Raw genomic sequence first — 14,550 nt, forward strand, 5'->3', positions numbered from 1 at the left:
TGGATAAAACGGATCCAAGTAGATGCCTCACGCAACCTAGAATGGTGATGGATGTAGAGGAAGATCCAGAGAAAGCCACATGGGTTGGAATTCATGACAACCAGAATTGTAGTCTGTTGGTTACAATCTCCAAATGAGAGAGTTGACAGAGAATGTTTATAAGGATATTATAAGACATTAAAGTTTACATTTTTTTTTGCTTTCACTTAAGGAGCATATACAGAACAAGATACAAGGAAACATGCTCACAAAAGGGAGAAAGAGTTGTAAATCAACAACAAAAGAAACAAGAGGCAAAGAATCCAGTTAACACCACCCAACAGCACTGGCCCCTTCTGCATGTGGAGGTGAAAAAGACATATTAGTCCTCTTAGTCCTACAAGTCCTATTAGAAAAAGGACTTGTATCTAAAATTGGAGTAGCCTGAAGACTTTTTCATTCAGCTAAGTTAATCTGAAAGGTCAGATATCAAATTAATAGCATGCTCTGAGAATCTGATGTATCTCTAGGGCTGGATTCCTGTGTCAGTATTTTCAGTACTTTTATCCAGATGAGATGGAATTCCTTAGTGTATACAGTGTGTTCTGATCTACAAAGAGAAGCACAGTATCTCTTTAAGGTACATCTTGATGGAACAGTAGAAATAGAAATAAAATCAAAGAAGTTTCGGTGGGCTTCAGAATAATTGTTTTATCGGAGATAGGAAATAATTTGTCTTTGTCTTTTAGGTTCTAAAAATTCTAGTGGTTTCCTGTCACTTTTTTAATTACACAGAAAAAGAAGACAAAATAAATTAGAAATTAACATGTACCTAATAATAATACTTATAAGTAAATGAAACAATGAACCCAGATGTTTCATATTATTTTATACCAACAGGGTTTAGGAATCTTTCATGCAAGAGTCATTCAGCAATAGGATTAAATAAGAAAATAGAAAGAAGTAATTTAATTTAAACTGGATATGCCCTTTACCTTCCTGGGTGAAGCAATTTGCCTAAGATTCTGCAGGAACTCTAAAAAACAGAACGGATTGAATCTTCAGTATGACTTGGACAATTTTTTTCACTCATGGGAAAATTAAATAATTATTTTTTTCAGAGTTTTCTGAGTTGATTAGTCTTTCAACTTCACTATACCTTATTTTATTTCTAAGGAAACCAAGCATTTTGGAAGTCATTTAATAGGAAAGCTGATAGGAAAGAGTAAATATCCATCATAAAAATGTACTCAAAACATGAGTTGTAGCATGGACTAGAACTAATTCAAAGAGCATTTCCAAGCTTGGAAAATCTTTAGAAGACTTAGAATATAGAAGAAAGTTGTGTTGCCTTGGGTTGGGCAAGTATTTTTGGGAGATGGCTATAATCAAAAACTCTAATAACAACAAATGTTGGAGGGGATGTGTACAGAAGGGAACCTTACTGCATTGTTGGTGGGAGTGTAAACTTGTTCAACCACTTTGGAAAGCAGTATGGAGGTTCCTCAAAAGACTCCACATAGAGCTCCCCTATGACCCAGCAATCCCACTTTTGGGCATTTACCAAAATGATCACAAACAAGGCCACACTAAAGCTACCAGCACGACTATGTTTATTGCAGCATTATTTACCATAGGTAAGATATGGAACCAACCCAGATGCCCCTCAGTAGAATCAAGAAAATGTGATATATATATATATATATATATATATATATATATATATATATATATATATATATATATATATATATACACAATGGAATTCTATGCCTCCATCAAAAAGAATGACATTTCCATTTGTTAGGAAATGGAAAGACTTGGAAAAAATTATATTAAGTGAAGTAAGCCAGGCCCCAAAAAACTTAGGTTTCCCTTATTTGCAATAACTAGTATATGTCTGAGTCAAGCAAAAAAGTTCAGATAAGTTGATGTTAGGGAAATGAACCCTAAGATACATATTCAAATGTTTTTTTTTCTTTCAGGTGTGTTTCAAACACATTTATAATGTGTTTCAAACACATTTATAAGATTATTTCTTTGTTGCTTTGTATGTCCCTCCCCTATGGTATAACCCCTGCTTTCACTGTATTTGATGTTGTTATAATTTGTGGAGGGGAAGTGAAAAAAACAAATCATTTAAATAGGGATACAGGTGGATCCATTGCAACAATGAGATGTACAAGTTGTTATGTGGAAAAACGAACTTTACAACTTTGGTGGGGGGGAAGGAGGGTTGGGTGCAGGGGTGAGGGGAGAATGGGAAGGGATGGGAAGGGGAAACAAAGGAGGAGTCTACAATGCTTGATAAGAAATGTACTCATTATCTTGCCCATGTAATTGTAACCCCTCTGTACAATATTTTCACAATTAAAAAAAATAAAATGAAACAGAATAAAATAAACCCAAGATATATTTCTAAAATTATTTCTAAAAAATAACTTTTATTGAAGCTAAAATGTTTGGTCTTTGATAGACAGCATGAAGACAATAAATAAACTATAGCAGGAGAAAATATTTCATAATCATCTATTAGAAAAATAAAATATCCAGAATGCAAAAAGAAATTCCAAACTCCGTAATAAAAAAAAAATAATCAAAGGATATAGTATATATGAGTTGGAATGACTGACCATGCCAAAGTTGGTTCAACAATTTCGAGTAACGTAATTTCTCATATTGCTGATGGAAATATGCAATTATGAAATTTTCATTCATCAATTTTAGTCATAAAAGCTTGCCAAAAAATCAAACAGCACAGTTCTTTGTGAAGATGTATACACGAATGTTCAGGTTTGTTTCCAAATATAAAGATCTAGGAATATGTATGAATAGATATTCAATTGACTAAGCACATGATATAGTCACATATTACTCAGTGAGTGGCGGGAATAAACTATACAAAAAAAAAATCACAATAGAGGCACATGTGAAAATAAGTAAGCTGAATAAAATATGCCAGATAAAGAAAACAGGTGTATATTAAGATTCCAGTTTTATAAAATTCTAGAGAACACTGTTATTTTAGGAGTGCCAATAAACTGAGGATTGGTTTTGGAGGGAAAGGTACAAACAGTAGTTGGATAGAGGAAGATTTCTCCTGATGCAGAATGGGGAAAACAAATCCCCACATCATTCAAGACTTACCAAGCTATCAGAAAATGTAAAAAGTTACTTCATTATATCCCAAAGAAGCCTGAGAAAACTCATGATTCAGTTCAGTGATAGTTTTCAGCTCCAGAAAACAGTTCAATAATACAAGTGCAGTTCAATTTCTTTTACTGTCTTCAGCCCAGAATTAGTCTTTTATCTTTCATTTAAAAATTTTATTAGCATAACTTAATTATGCAGAGTCATTGTGATATTAACAACATGAGCATAATGTACTGTGATTAAATTGTCTCTATATTACGATATTATTAACCTTCCTCACTCCCTTTCCTTTCCTTTCCACAAGTTTTTGTTTCACTGTTCTATATACATATACTGACAGAGGCGGCAGTACTAGGACCTTAACTCAGGGTCTGAGCACTGTTCTAGAGCAGGTTTCTGCTCAAGGCTATCACTCTACCACTTGAGCCACAGCTGTTAATTGGAAAGAAGAGTCTCACAGACTTTTCGGTCTTGGCTGGCTTTGAACAGCAGTCCTCAGATCTCAACCTACTGAGTAGCTAGAAAGTATAGGTGTGACCACCAGTGCCAGGCTTCTGTACTTTTTAAGAGTTGACATGATCCTACCAATTAGGACCAGCAATTTCTCTTACTGTAATTTGGAGAATAAAGGTCCATATTTTCACTATTGTATTTTGGTTACTCAATAAAATTTCAAAGGATAGCTTAACTGAACATGGATCTAAAGATCAGCAAAGATACATAATTCTTACAATAGAAAATAATTTGAACAAGTTTACACTCCCACCAACAATGCAGTAGGGTTCCCTTCTGGCCACATTCCCTGCAGCATCTGTTGTTATTAGAGTTCTTGATTATAGCCATTCTAACTGGGGTGAGGTAGAATCTCAATGTTGTTTTGATTTGCATTTCTTTTATGGCCAGAGAGGTTGAACATTTCTTCATGTGTCTATTGGCTATTCTTATTTTCTCTTCAGAGAAGTTTCTCTTTAAGTCTTTTTTTTTGTTTTTTGCTTTCTTTTTTTTTTAATTGTGAAAATACTGTACAGAGGGGTTACAATTACATGGGCAAGATAATGAGTACATTTCTTATCAAGCATTGTAGACTCCTCCTTTGTTTCCCCTTCCCATCCCTTCCCATCCTCCCCACACACACCTAACCCTCCCCCCCACCAAAGTTGTAAAGTTCGTTTTCAAAATAACAACTTGTACATCTCTTGTTGCAACGACTTGTTTTTCCCCTTCCCCTCCACAAATTATACCGGCATCTAATACAGTGAAAGCACGGGTTATACTGTGGGGGAGGGACATACAAAGCAACAAAGAAATAATCTTATAAATGCGTTAGAAACAATCGCATGAAAGAAAAAAAAATTTGAATACATATTTTAGGGTTCATTTCCCTAACATCACCTTATCTGACCTTTTCTGCTTGACTCAGACATATACTAGATATTGCAAATAAGGGAAACCATGGGACCTATGTTTCTTTGGGCTTGGCTTACTTCACTTAATATAATTTTTTCCAAGCCTTTCCATTTCCTAACAAATGGGGCAATGTCATTCTTTCTGATGGAGGCATAGAATTCCATTGTGTATATATACCACATTTTCTTGATCCATTCATCTACTGAGGGGCATCTGGGTTGGTTCCATATCTTACCTATGGTAAATAATGCTGCAGTAAACATAGTCGTGCTGGTAGCTTTAGTGTGGCCTTGTTTGTGATCATTTTGGTAAATGCCCAAAAGTGGGATTGCTGGGTCATAGGGGAGCTCTATGTGGAGTCTTTTGAGGAACCTCCATACTACTTTCCAAAGTGATTGAACAAATTTACACTCCCACCTCTCTTTAAGTCTTTCGCCCACTTATTTATTGGGCAGTTGTTTCTTTGAGGATTTGTTGTTGAAAGATTTAATTTTTTGAGTCCCAAATATATTTTAGATATGAGACCCTTATCCGTTGCCCTTCAGTAGATGAATGGATCAAGAAAACGTGATATATATATATATATATATATATATATATATATATATATATATATATACATATACATATACATACAATGGAATTCTATGCCTCTATCAGAAAGAATGACATCACCCATTTGTTAGGAAATGGAAAGACTTGAAAAAATTATATTAAGTGAAGTAAGCCAGGCCCAAAGAAACATAGGTCCCATGGTTTCCCTTATTTGCAATAACTAGTATATGTCTGGGACAAGTAGAAAAGGTCAAAAGCTATGCACATATAACCAGATAAGATGAAGTTAAGCAAAATGAACCCTAAGATAGGGACACAGGTGTTTTTTTTTTCTTTCTATTGTTTCTAAAGTATTTATAAGGTACCACGTGATTTTTTTGTTGCTTTGTATGTTCCTCCCCCATGGTCTAACCCCTGTTTTCACTGTATTTGATGTTGGTATAATTTGGGGATGGGAAGGGAAAAAACAAAATGTTTATATAGAGATACAGGTTGACCAATTTTAACAATGAAATGTATAACATACTATGTTGAAAAATGAACTTTACAATTTAGGGGGGGTAGTGTAGTTGTGGAGATGGGAGGTAAGGAAGGGTAGGGGAAAAACAAAGAAGGAGCTAACAATGCTTGATAAGAAATGTACTCATTACTTGCCCATGTGATTGTAACTCCTCTGTATGGTATTCTCACAATAAAAAAAAGAAATGTACTTATTACCTTGCTCATTTAACTGTAACCCCTCTGTACAGTATTTTCACAATAAAAAAGAAAAGAATTTGTACTCTTAGAAATGTTTTCTTAAATTTAAATGTAAGTTTCCTCATTGTACCTTCATCCAATGTGTGAAAGTCACATTTTATGGATTATCATCTTTGATTTTACTAAGTTTCAGCAAACCACCTCTAGGTTAAGCATGTCATTTTAGAGATGGAGATGACATATAGTAATTTCATAATACATTGATTTTAGTAATTCGGACATCAATATTTTTTGTTCTTGAGAATTAGCTTTACGTATTATGCTTTCACAAGTTTCTCTTTGTACTAATACCTTAGTACTAATAAAATAACAGAAAGTCCTTCTGGCCAACCACTGCCAACCAGGATATTTGAGAAAATCTACAAACAGTTTTATGATGAACAACAATTGGTTCACTAAATTCTGTGCCAATATAGCAATAATATAAAATAGAGCATCAATTGTGCTTTTCTGTAACAACTGACTTACCTTAATCTTCTTCAGAAGAGGAAAGGCAGACAGACGAAGACTGACAGGATGAAGGCTCTGCTGCTAGCTCTTATAATCGGTGTGGTCTGTGCTGACAATGGACCTCTAACTGCGGTCATATCCTCACAGGTACCCTGGGTAGGCTGAGGGAGGTTGCTTGTGTGTGTGTGTGTGTGTGTGTGTGTGTGTGTGTGTGTGTGTGTGTGTGTGTGTGTGTGTGTGTGTGTGTGTGTGTGTGTGTGTGTGTGTGTGTGTGTGCGTGTAGGTGTGTGTATGTGTGTATGTGACTTTATCTTGCTGCCCCTATGAGATTTTATAATGGTGGTCTATTTATGCATGTTCATATTCATAAAAATAATCCTTCTGTCTTCAGCTCTATATTTTTCATTAGGGAGAAAAGTTTCTGGGGCTTTTCTGTAGTGCCTGATGACATAGGTAGGGAGGGGTTGGGAGTGGTAAGTGGGAGAAAAGGGGGGTAACAGTGTTTAAAAAGAAATGTACTCATTACCTTATGTAACTGTAATCCCCCTATTCATCACCTTTAAAATAAATTAAAATAAAAAACCTGTTCTATTCAGTGCTTTCACTGTGAATCTGAATCCTAATGACATCTTACATGAATCTGCTCTGTGGGATCCAAATCTGAAATTGCTGAACTTTGTTTTCAGCTGAGCTACAAGAAAAAGGATGATGATGATGAGTATTGGTAAGAAAACAGGAAAGGGACCCACTAACATTCCCAATGGGGTGTTTCTTAGGTCTTAGAGCAATGGAACTCTATTGCCATAGCGTCTGATGATGAAGAGAAGATAAGTGAAGGTGGACCCCTGAGGATCTATATACGTCATTTTGAATGTATTGACAATTGTGAAGAGATCACCTTCACATTTTATGTGAAGTAAGTCCATTTTTTCTCCAACCTAAAAGGAAAGCCATTGACTTCAGACATGTAGCACGTTCTCAAATTTGCAATGAAACATTTGTGTTTTGTGCAGAAATTGAGTCTCTGACAATTATTTCTAAAGGCATGTGCTTAGTGGAAGTAGGGCTCTGACATCCACAAGGACACCCTATAGAATCCTCTGAGGCTGTAGAGGAATCATATAATTAATAATAGGGACTTGAGGCGATGAGGAAAGAGTTTTGACTTGAAGCCTCTCCTGTGTACCAATGACAGTCACAACCCCAGTGTGTGAATTTTAGTCTTCCCAACGGTTACAGCTATTACAAATGAATTCTCCATTTAAGAACCACTTATTAGATTTAAGAACTACTTCAATGTAAAGAACTGAATGCCTTACCTAACATACGCAATCTGTAAATAAATACAACCATTAATAGGTAAATATTTATTGAATGCTTAGTAGCTTGGAGACACTGTTCTCAGTACAGAAACATTTATATAAATATGCATGTATTTTCATCCACACATATATGAGGAGGTCTTGATATTTCAAATAAACTTCAGTGGCAGAAGCATGCACATAAAAATACTCCATGCTAAGTATTCATAGCCTGAATTAGAAATGATGAAGAACTAGATTTCAGAATTGGCAGAAGACACAAATTCATGGGAGAGTCAGAGAAATTATTTTCAGGACAATAAAAAAAAGCTAAGAGGAAGATTATCGGTATCAAAGGCATAGAGCAACAATCTTTACTATGAGATGAGATCTAAACCACCAGTGGCTAGATGGCAAACTCCGAAGATCTTTGATCTTTGATCTTTGTGGAATAACTGCACGGGAGAGCTGGTCTTATGCCAATAAGGTATTGTCCAACCCAATGTTAATAATTGTCAAGAATGAGGAAATTTATAAGGAATAATAAAAATATCCAAGGTTATGGACACATTACATTGAGTATAAGGGCAAGCTAATCTATTTTCCACTTAAATTATCCTGTAATTCCTGTAGTTCTTTAAGACAAGGTATGTGGAAGGATATGTAAAGAATAAGGCTGCTCTGCTGGTTTATTTTTAAGGTCGAATGGAGAGTGCCAAAAGCACATCGTTGCGGGAAAAAGAAATGAAAGTGGTATTCACATAGCAGAGTGTGAGTACATGACCTTATACAATGATGGTGTGTCTTAAGCCAGGCATGTGTCCAAATTCATGGTGCTTGCCTAATGCCACATGCCTCAGCATCTGGATTCTAGGACAATGTCTGATCAACCTTGGAAAAAAAAAAAAACAATTGAACTTTCCAAGAATTCTGGTTGTCTTAAGTATAGATCAATGATATATCTCCTTTATCCAGATAGAAAGTGTTAATATCAGTGACAGTTGGGGACAATTCTCAGAGTATATATTTCATATGGATTTCAGACCTTGGAAAAGTTTGAAAGCTAACATAAAGTCTAAAAATTCTTTCAAAATGGGGCTGGGAAGGTGGCTCAGTGGTAGGGTGCTTGCCTTGCATGCATGAGGCTCTGGGTTTGATTCCTCAGCACCACATAAAGAAAAAAGCCGGAAGTGGTGCTGTGGCTCAAGTGGTAGAGCACTAGCCTTGAGGTGAGGAGCTGAGGGACAGCGCCCAGGCCCAGAGTTCAGGGTCCATGACCGGACCCAAAAATTTTTTTTCTTTCAAAATATGGGGGTTTTTCACCAGGTCCTAGTGACTCATACCTATAATCTTAGCTAGTCAGGAGGCTGAGTGGTTCAAAGAAAGCCAGGGCAGGAAAGTATGAGTCAGAAGTTGAGCTGTTGCTTAGGTGTTAGAGTGCTAGCCTTGAGCGCAAACGCTCAGGGATAGCACCCAGGTCCTGAGTTCAAGCCCCAGGACCCAGCACCCAAAAAAAGAAGAAAATTCTTTCTCTTATTTGACAAATATGATCATAGTTCCCTGTCTAACGAATGAACAATTTAAACACTAAAAATTGTCAAATAAATAAACTGTAGGAACCAAGAACTGATCAACTTCAATCTCATGTGTAAGAATTAAGCTAGCTAAAATAACAGCAATATTATTCAAATTAAATGTACATAATCTGAACAATAGTTAGTGACAGCAACAGCATAGGTTTCTATGTCTACAAAATAACAAACACCTTCATTTCATGGAAAGTTATACATGCTGTATTCTAATATTGTTCTGACAAGTTTTTATTTACATATTTACAGCATTGTGGTGTAATTAAAATTCAACAATATTACCACAGATGCAAAGCATTTCCTAAGGCTTTATTTATACCTCTTTTTAAAATTATCTATTCCAAGAGAAAGTTGCAAGTGTGAAATATATGTTAACATTAGTTTTAATATGCTATTTTTACCCATAGGTTTATGAAACTGAATTTTAATATTGGCTGAACTTCAAAATAGAGAGATATGTTTCCTAAAAATTCAAATGTTGGCTTTTGCGAGCTAGTGTGAGAGGACTGGAAGTCTTTACCTACTAATAGACACTGCAACTAGAAGCTTGGTTAACATGCAGTCATATGTGGTCTGCTAATGTTTAAGTACTGTTGAAGACTGGAGATGCTTACCATGGAACAGGCATACATGTAAAATCCATTGCTACCTCAGGTTGATTTTAACTGGATAGGAACATTATTAGTGGAGAGATTTTTTTTCCTTTTTCTTTGTGCTGGTCCTGGGACTGGAACTTGGGACCCGAGTGCAGTCCTTGAGCTTTTTTGCCCAAGGCTGGTGCTCTACCACTTGAGTTATACCTCTACTTCCAGCTTTTTGGTATTTTATTAGAGATAAGTGTCTTATAGACTTGCCTGCCCAGGCTGGCTTCAAATCTTGATGCTCAGATCTCAGCCTTGTAAGTAGCTAGGGTACAGACATGAGCCACTGGCACCCAGGTGAAGATAAGATTATTGCTGAAGGTATGATGAATAATTATATGCTTCAAGCAAATCATTTCCAGTAAATGGAGCTTTGAACTATATTTTTTCCCATTGTAGACGCAGGTAAAAACTCTATTGAAATTCTACAGTGCTCAAAGGACTTAGTAAAAGTTTATAATGTCAATGTGGATGAAGAGGGAAAGACCACACATCAGATTTTTATTGCTGGTAAGTATAGGACTTTACATGTGTACATTAGGATATATGTTAATATACACATATGCTTTTAATTAAAAGAGAATGCAGGGCACCAATTCCTCACACTTGTAATCCTAGCTAGCTACTCAAGAGGCTGAATTCTGAAGATTACCATTTTAAGCCAGCCTGGACAGGAAAGCTTGTGAGAATCTTAACTCTTATCTCTAATTAACCGCTGAGAAAGAGAGAGAGGGGGAGGGAGAGAAGAAGAGAGTAGAAGAGGGGTGAGGGAGGGAGTAGGAAGGAGGGAGGAAGGGAGGGAAAGAAGATGGTCCACTAGGCTCTTGCCAACTCCCCCATACTGCTAGAGTTGCTTTATGTCACCTAATGAACCAAGATAAGAAATCTAAAGTCAGCAGACAAATTGCTTTTATGTATCCATGACTGTTTTCAGCTATATTTATAATTATTATTTGATTACAATGATAAAACTTACATTTCTGTCACTAAATAAATACTGAATCACATTCAACACTCAGACAAAATATTATGAGGCATGAGCTCAGATCAGCTCAACAGAGCCACAATTTTATGTAACTAGACCCACATTTCAGGTAGATACGATAAAACATCTATTTGACTTGATGTTGGAGAATATTTGTGTGTGTATGTGTGTGTGTGTGTGTGTGTGTGTGTGTGTGTGTGTGTGTGTCTGTCTGTCTGTCTGTCTGTCTGTCTGTCTGTTACAGGGGCTTGAAGTCAAGGTCTCATGTTCTCACTTGCCTTTTCTCTCAAGGCTCATGTCCTACCACTTGAGCCAACTCTCCACTTCTGCCTATTTGCTAGTTAACTAGAGATAAGAGTCTCACAGACTTTTCTTCCATGAGCTGGCTTTGAACCACAACACTCAGATCTCAGCCTCCTAAGTAGGATTGCAGGCATGAGGCACCAGGACCTGGCAAGATTTGTTGTTTTGACTTTTCATTTCCTATCATGGTAAGTGGCAGGCCTACTGTGCTTAGTAAAAAGTTCAGATCTCTATCGCATCTGAATTTTATTAGGGGTCAAAAATACCAGTGGATGGCTTTCTGAATATCCATAGTGGAAACTAAGAAGCTAAAGTGTGTTCTAGGATTTAAAACCCTCAGGTCCAAACATCTCCAGGCTCTGAATGGGGTTTTGAAAATGCCTGTATTTTATAGGCAGCTCAAATTCACAGAATAAGTAGTTTAGAATGTCCTCAACAGTGCTAAGAAATGGAATGCAACGTGACATTCGGTATTCTGACCCCATCTGATATACTGTGTCACTTAAATATGACCTGCTTGAGGGAGGGTTTGCCTATCCACAACATAGCAATACATTATAAATGAGGCAGTTTGCCAATGGGCCTCTCCACTGCTTCTTCCCGTCCACACAGGAAAAGGACACACTCTGAGTAAAGAACAAGAAAAGGATCTTGAGAAGGTGATTGAGGAAAAGCACATTCGAAAAGAGAGTGTGCAATATCTCCACGAATCAGGTAAAGTCACTGCTCTTCTCCCTATAGTATAAAAATGTACCTGAAAGGAAATTAATCTGTAAGTTCCCTGATTGAGATTTTCTATTTGCCAGATTCCTTTTTTAATATGAATTGTTATTAAAAGTCTTTAGAACCATTAAATGGTTGTCATTTTTGTCTCCCTCTTTAATCTTATTTCATAGATACTTGCCCTCGCTAAGGACCTGGCTTGGGTGAGTAGGAACATGATTCTCCATCAGATGCCTTATACTTTAGTCTCTTGAAATGTCGCCCAAGGGTATTTAAGTATTCATAAAAATCATCCTGTTGACATAGGGCAATGTACCTTTTGCAAGATGGACAATTTATGATTTAGATTAGCACATATGTTTAACTTAAAACATGGGAAAAATAACAAAACATGAGTAAAGAGGAGGAAATTTTATTTGGGGACCAATGTAAAGTAATTTTATAAAACAACTTAGAACTCTGAAATATAACTAATTCCAGTGCTAATACATTGCCTTGAATTTTCAAATCCTTTTAAGTACATAGATTTTTATAAGCCTTTATGATACAAGTCACTGTGTTATAGACATTATAAGTCGACACATTTTGACATAAGTTCTAGTACAGGATGATGCAAAATTGTTACTTTCTTGTCCTGTCTCACTGTAGAATCCGTAAGACCTACCTCAATTTGAGGCCCATCAAGTGTGTTGTTTCTAGCAATCCCTATAGTATATTCACCAATGAATTTTATTTTACCTATTTTTATTTTTTTATTTTTTAATTGTAAAGATACTATACAGAGGGTTACAGTTACATGAGTAATGAGTACACTTCCTATTTAGCATTGTTACCCCCTTCATTGTTTTCCCCCTACCATCCCTTCCCTATTTTTATTTTTATCTTGTTTTTGTTTTAGCAGGACTGGGGATTGACCTTGTATCTTCTAGGCAAGCCTAGGATGTTTATTTGTCTGTTAATTTGTTTGGGGAATAAAATCTTGCTTACTTTGCTAATTTTGACCTTCCTACCTTCACTTGGAGGAAGGTAGGTGAGATTACCTATCCAGGCTGGTTTTCATTTCCAATGTTAGCAGCATCGTGTCCTAATGATCAATTCAGCTACATTTTACTTTCTTCTTTTATAACCTCACAGATGATAGATAATGAGATCAGGAATATTTGAAACATCATCTTCTCTGTGGCATCAGAATCATCTCTATGAAGAGAAAATGGCCATTCTTTTCCAATTGTAATTTCTTCTTTCTTATGAGGTCATGAACCCTGCCTCATGAATTTCTTTCCTATTTCTTTCTTTGCCTCTCTGATGTTACTTGTTCTCAGAATGATTAAATACATCAGTTTTTGTGCATACATTTCTGTCTCTGAAGAGCAAAACATAATATAAAGCATGCAGAAATATGTACCCCATTTCATCTTGACAATCTGGGTCAATAATAGAACAAGAGATAACCTTTAGTAAGAATGATTGGGTGAATCCAGACATGTCATGGTTAGAGATGAAAACATGAGGTACAATTTCATGGATGTGACTTGTAAGATGCAATGAGAATGTTCTTTAGTTACTGAAAATAGAGCCACAACAGGGGCTTACAGGAAGCAGTGCACATATTTCCCCCAACAGAAATGAGGGGATGAGGCTGTTTGGACAAAATCTTCAAGAAACATGTTTTCCCAACTGACATCAAAAAACATGTGAATCATTATGTGGCTAAGCAGCACTAACCTGCTGGTGTGGGTTGGAACCAGGATTTAGACAAAGACAGTAAAATAAGATGAATGGAGCTGGGTGCTGGTGATTCATGCATGTAATCCCAGCTACTCCGGAGGGTGAGATCTGAGGATCGTCATTCAAAGAGAGCCCAGGCAGGAAAGTCTGTGAGACTCTTATCTCCAATAAACTACTCAGAAAAAGGCAGAAGTGGAACTGTGGCTCAAATGGTAGAGTGCTAGCCTTGAACCCAGAGAGATTCAGGGACAGCGCCCAGGCCCTGAGTTCAAACCCCAGGATTGGCAAAGAAAAAAAATGATGACTGGAAAAAGTTCTGAGTAAGCTCCTAGATATAGGAACCAATTACTACTCATTCTTACAGGGGTCATTTCCTGATGCACTATTCCCCATGTTTTCTAAGACTATATTTCCTTGGATCAAAATGAAGTAGGCAAGTGAATCTGACAAAGGGACAAGGGTTAGGAAGAAAATGATTTCTTTTTGAACCTATAGCTTCCAAAATCTGAATAGTTAATATAGTCCAATTCTGATTAAGCAGGTTAATCCGTGGTGCTGACACAAAGAAGTGGTACACTTTCAGGTGTGTGTCATGTAGAAGGCTGTACCTTCTCTTTCTGCTGTTTCCACACCTGCCTTGGCTACCATCACTCACGTGTTGGCATCGTATTCTGTAAGGGTTGAGAAAAAGACTCAGAAAACTCTCCTTTCCAGTAAACACATATCACACAGTAAACATACCCAAAGGCAACCATTTCTTCATTCTGGAAATCAGGTCAGTATATACATTAAAATGAAAAATTTTAAAATACTATAGTGGTTTGCTAGCAGAACCGATGCTGAAGAAGAAACAATAAACTTCAGCAGAGGTTCAGAAGTAGTTTCCAAAACTGAGAGTAGAAAACATATGCCCAGATGTTTATAGACATAAGCAGCACCATGCAGTCTTCTCTGATCTGAATGCTGGTGTGTTCAAC

General features: G+C 36.5%; 1 protein-coding gene across 1 annotated transcript; it reads left to right on the forward strand.

Annotated features, from left to right (window-relative positions):
* The first annotated feature begins 6,326 nt into the window (after window positions 1-6,326).
* Window positions 6,327-13,199, forward strand: LOC138810067 (female-specific lacrimal gland protein-like). Its single transcript, XM_069997257.1, has 7 exons — window positions 6,327-6,450; window positions 7,080-7,219; window positions 8,305-8,375; window positions 10,234-10,344; window positions 11,735-11,836; window positions 12,019-12,048; window positions 12,980-13,199. The coding sequence occupies exons 1-6, from the start codon at window positions 6,370-6,372 to the stop codon at window positions 12,033-12,035; spliced, it is 522 nt and encodes a 173-aa protein (XP_069853358.1). The 5' UTR covers window positions 6,327-6,369; the 3' UTR covers window positions 12,036-12,048; window positions 12,980-13,199.
* Window positions 13,200-14,550: the final 1,351 nt, after the last annotated feature.

The sequence above is a fragment of the Dipodomys merriami genome, unplaced genomic scaffold, assembly GCF_024711535.1.
Source record: "Dipodomys merriami isolate MVZ:Mamm:240054 unplaced genomic scaffold, mDipMer1.0.p SCAF_5, whole genome shotgun sequence".
NCBI lineage: Eukaryota > Metazoa > Chordata > Mammalia > Rodentia > Heteromyidae > Dipodomys > Dipodomys merriami.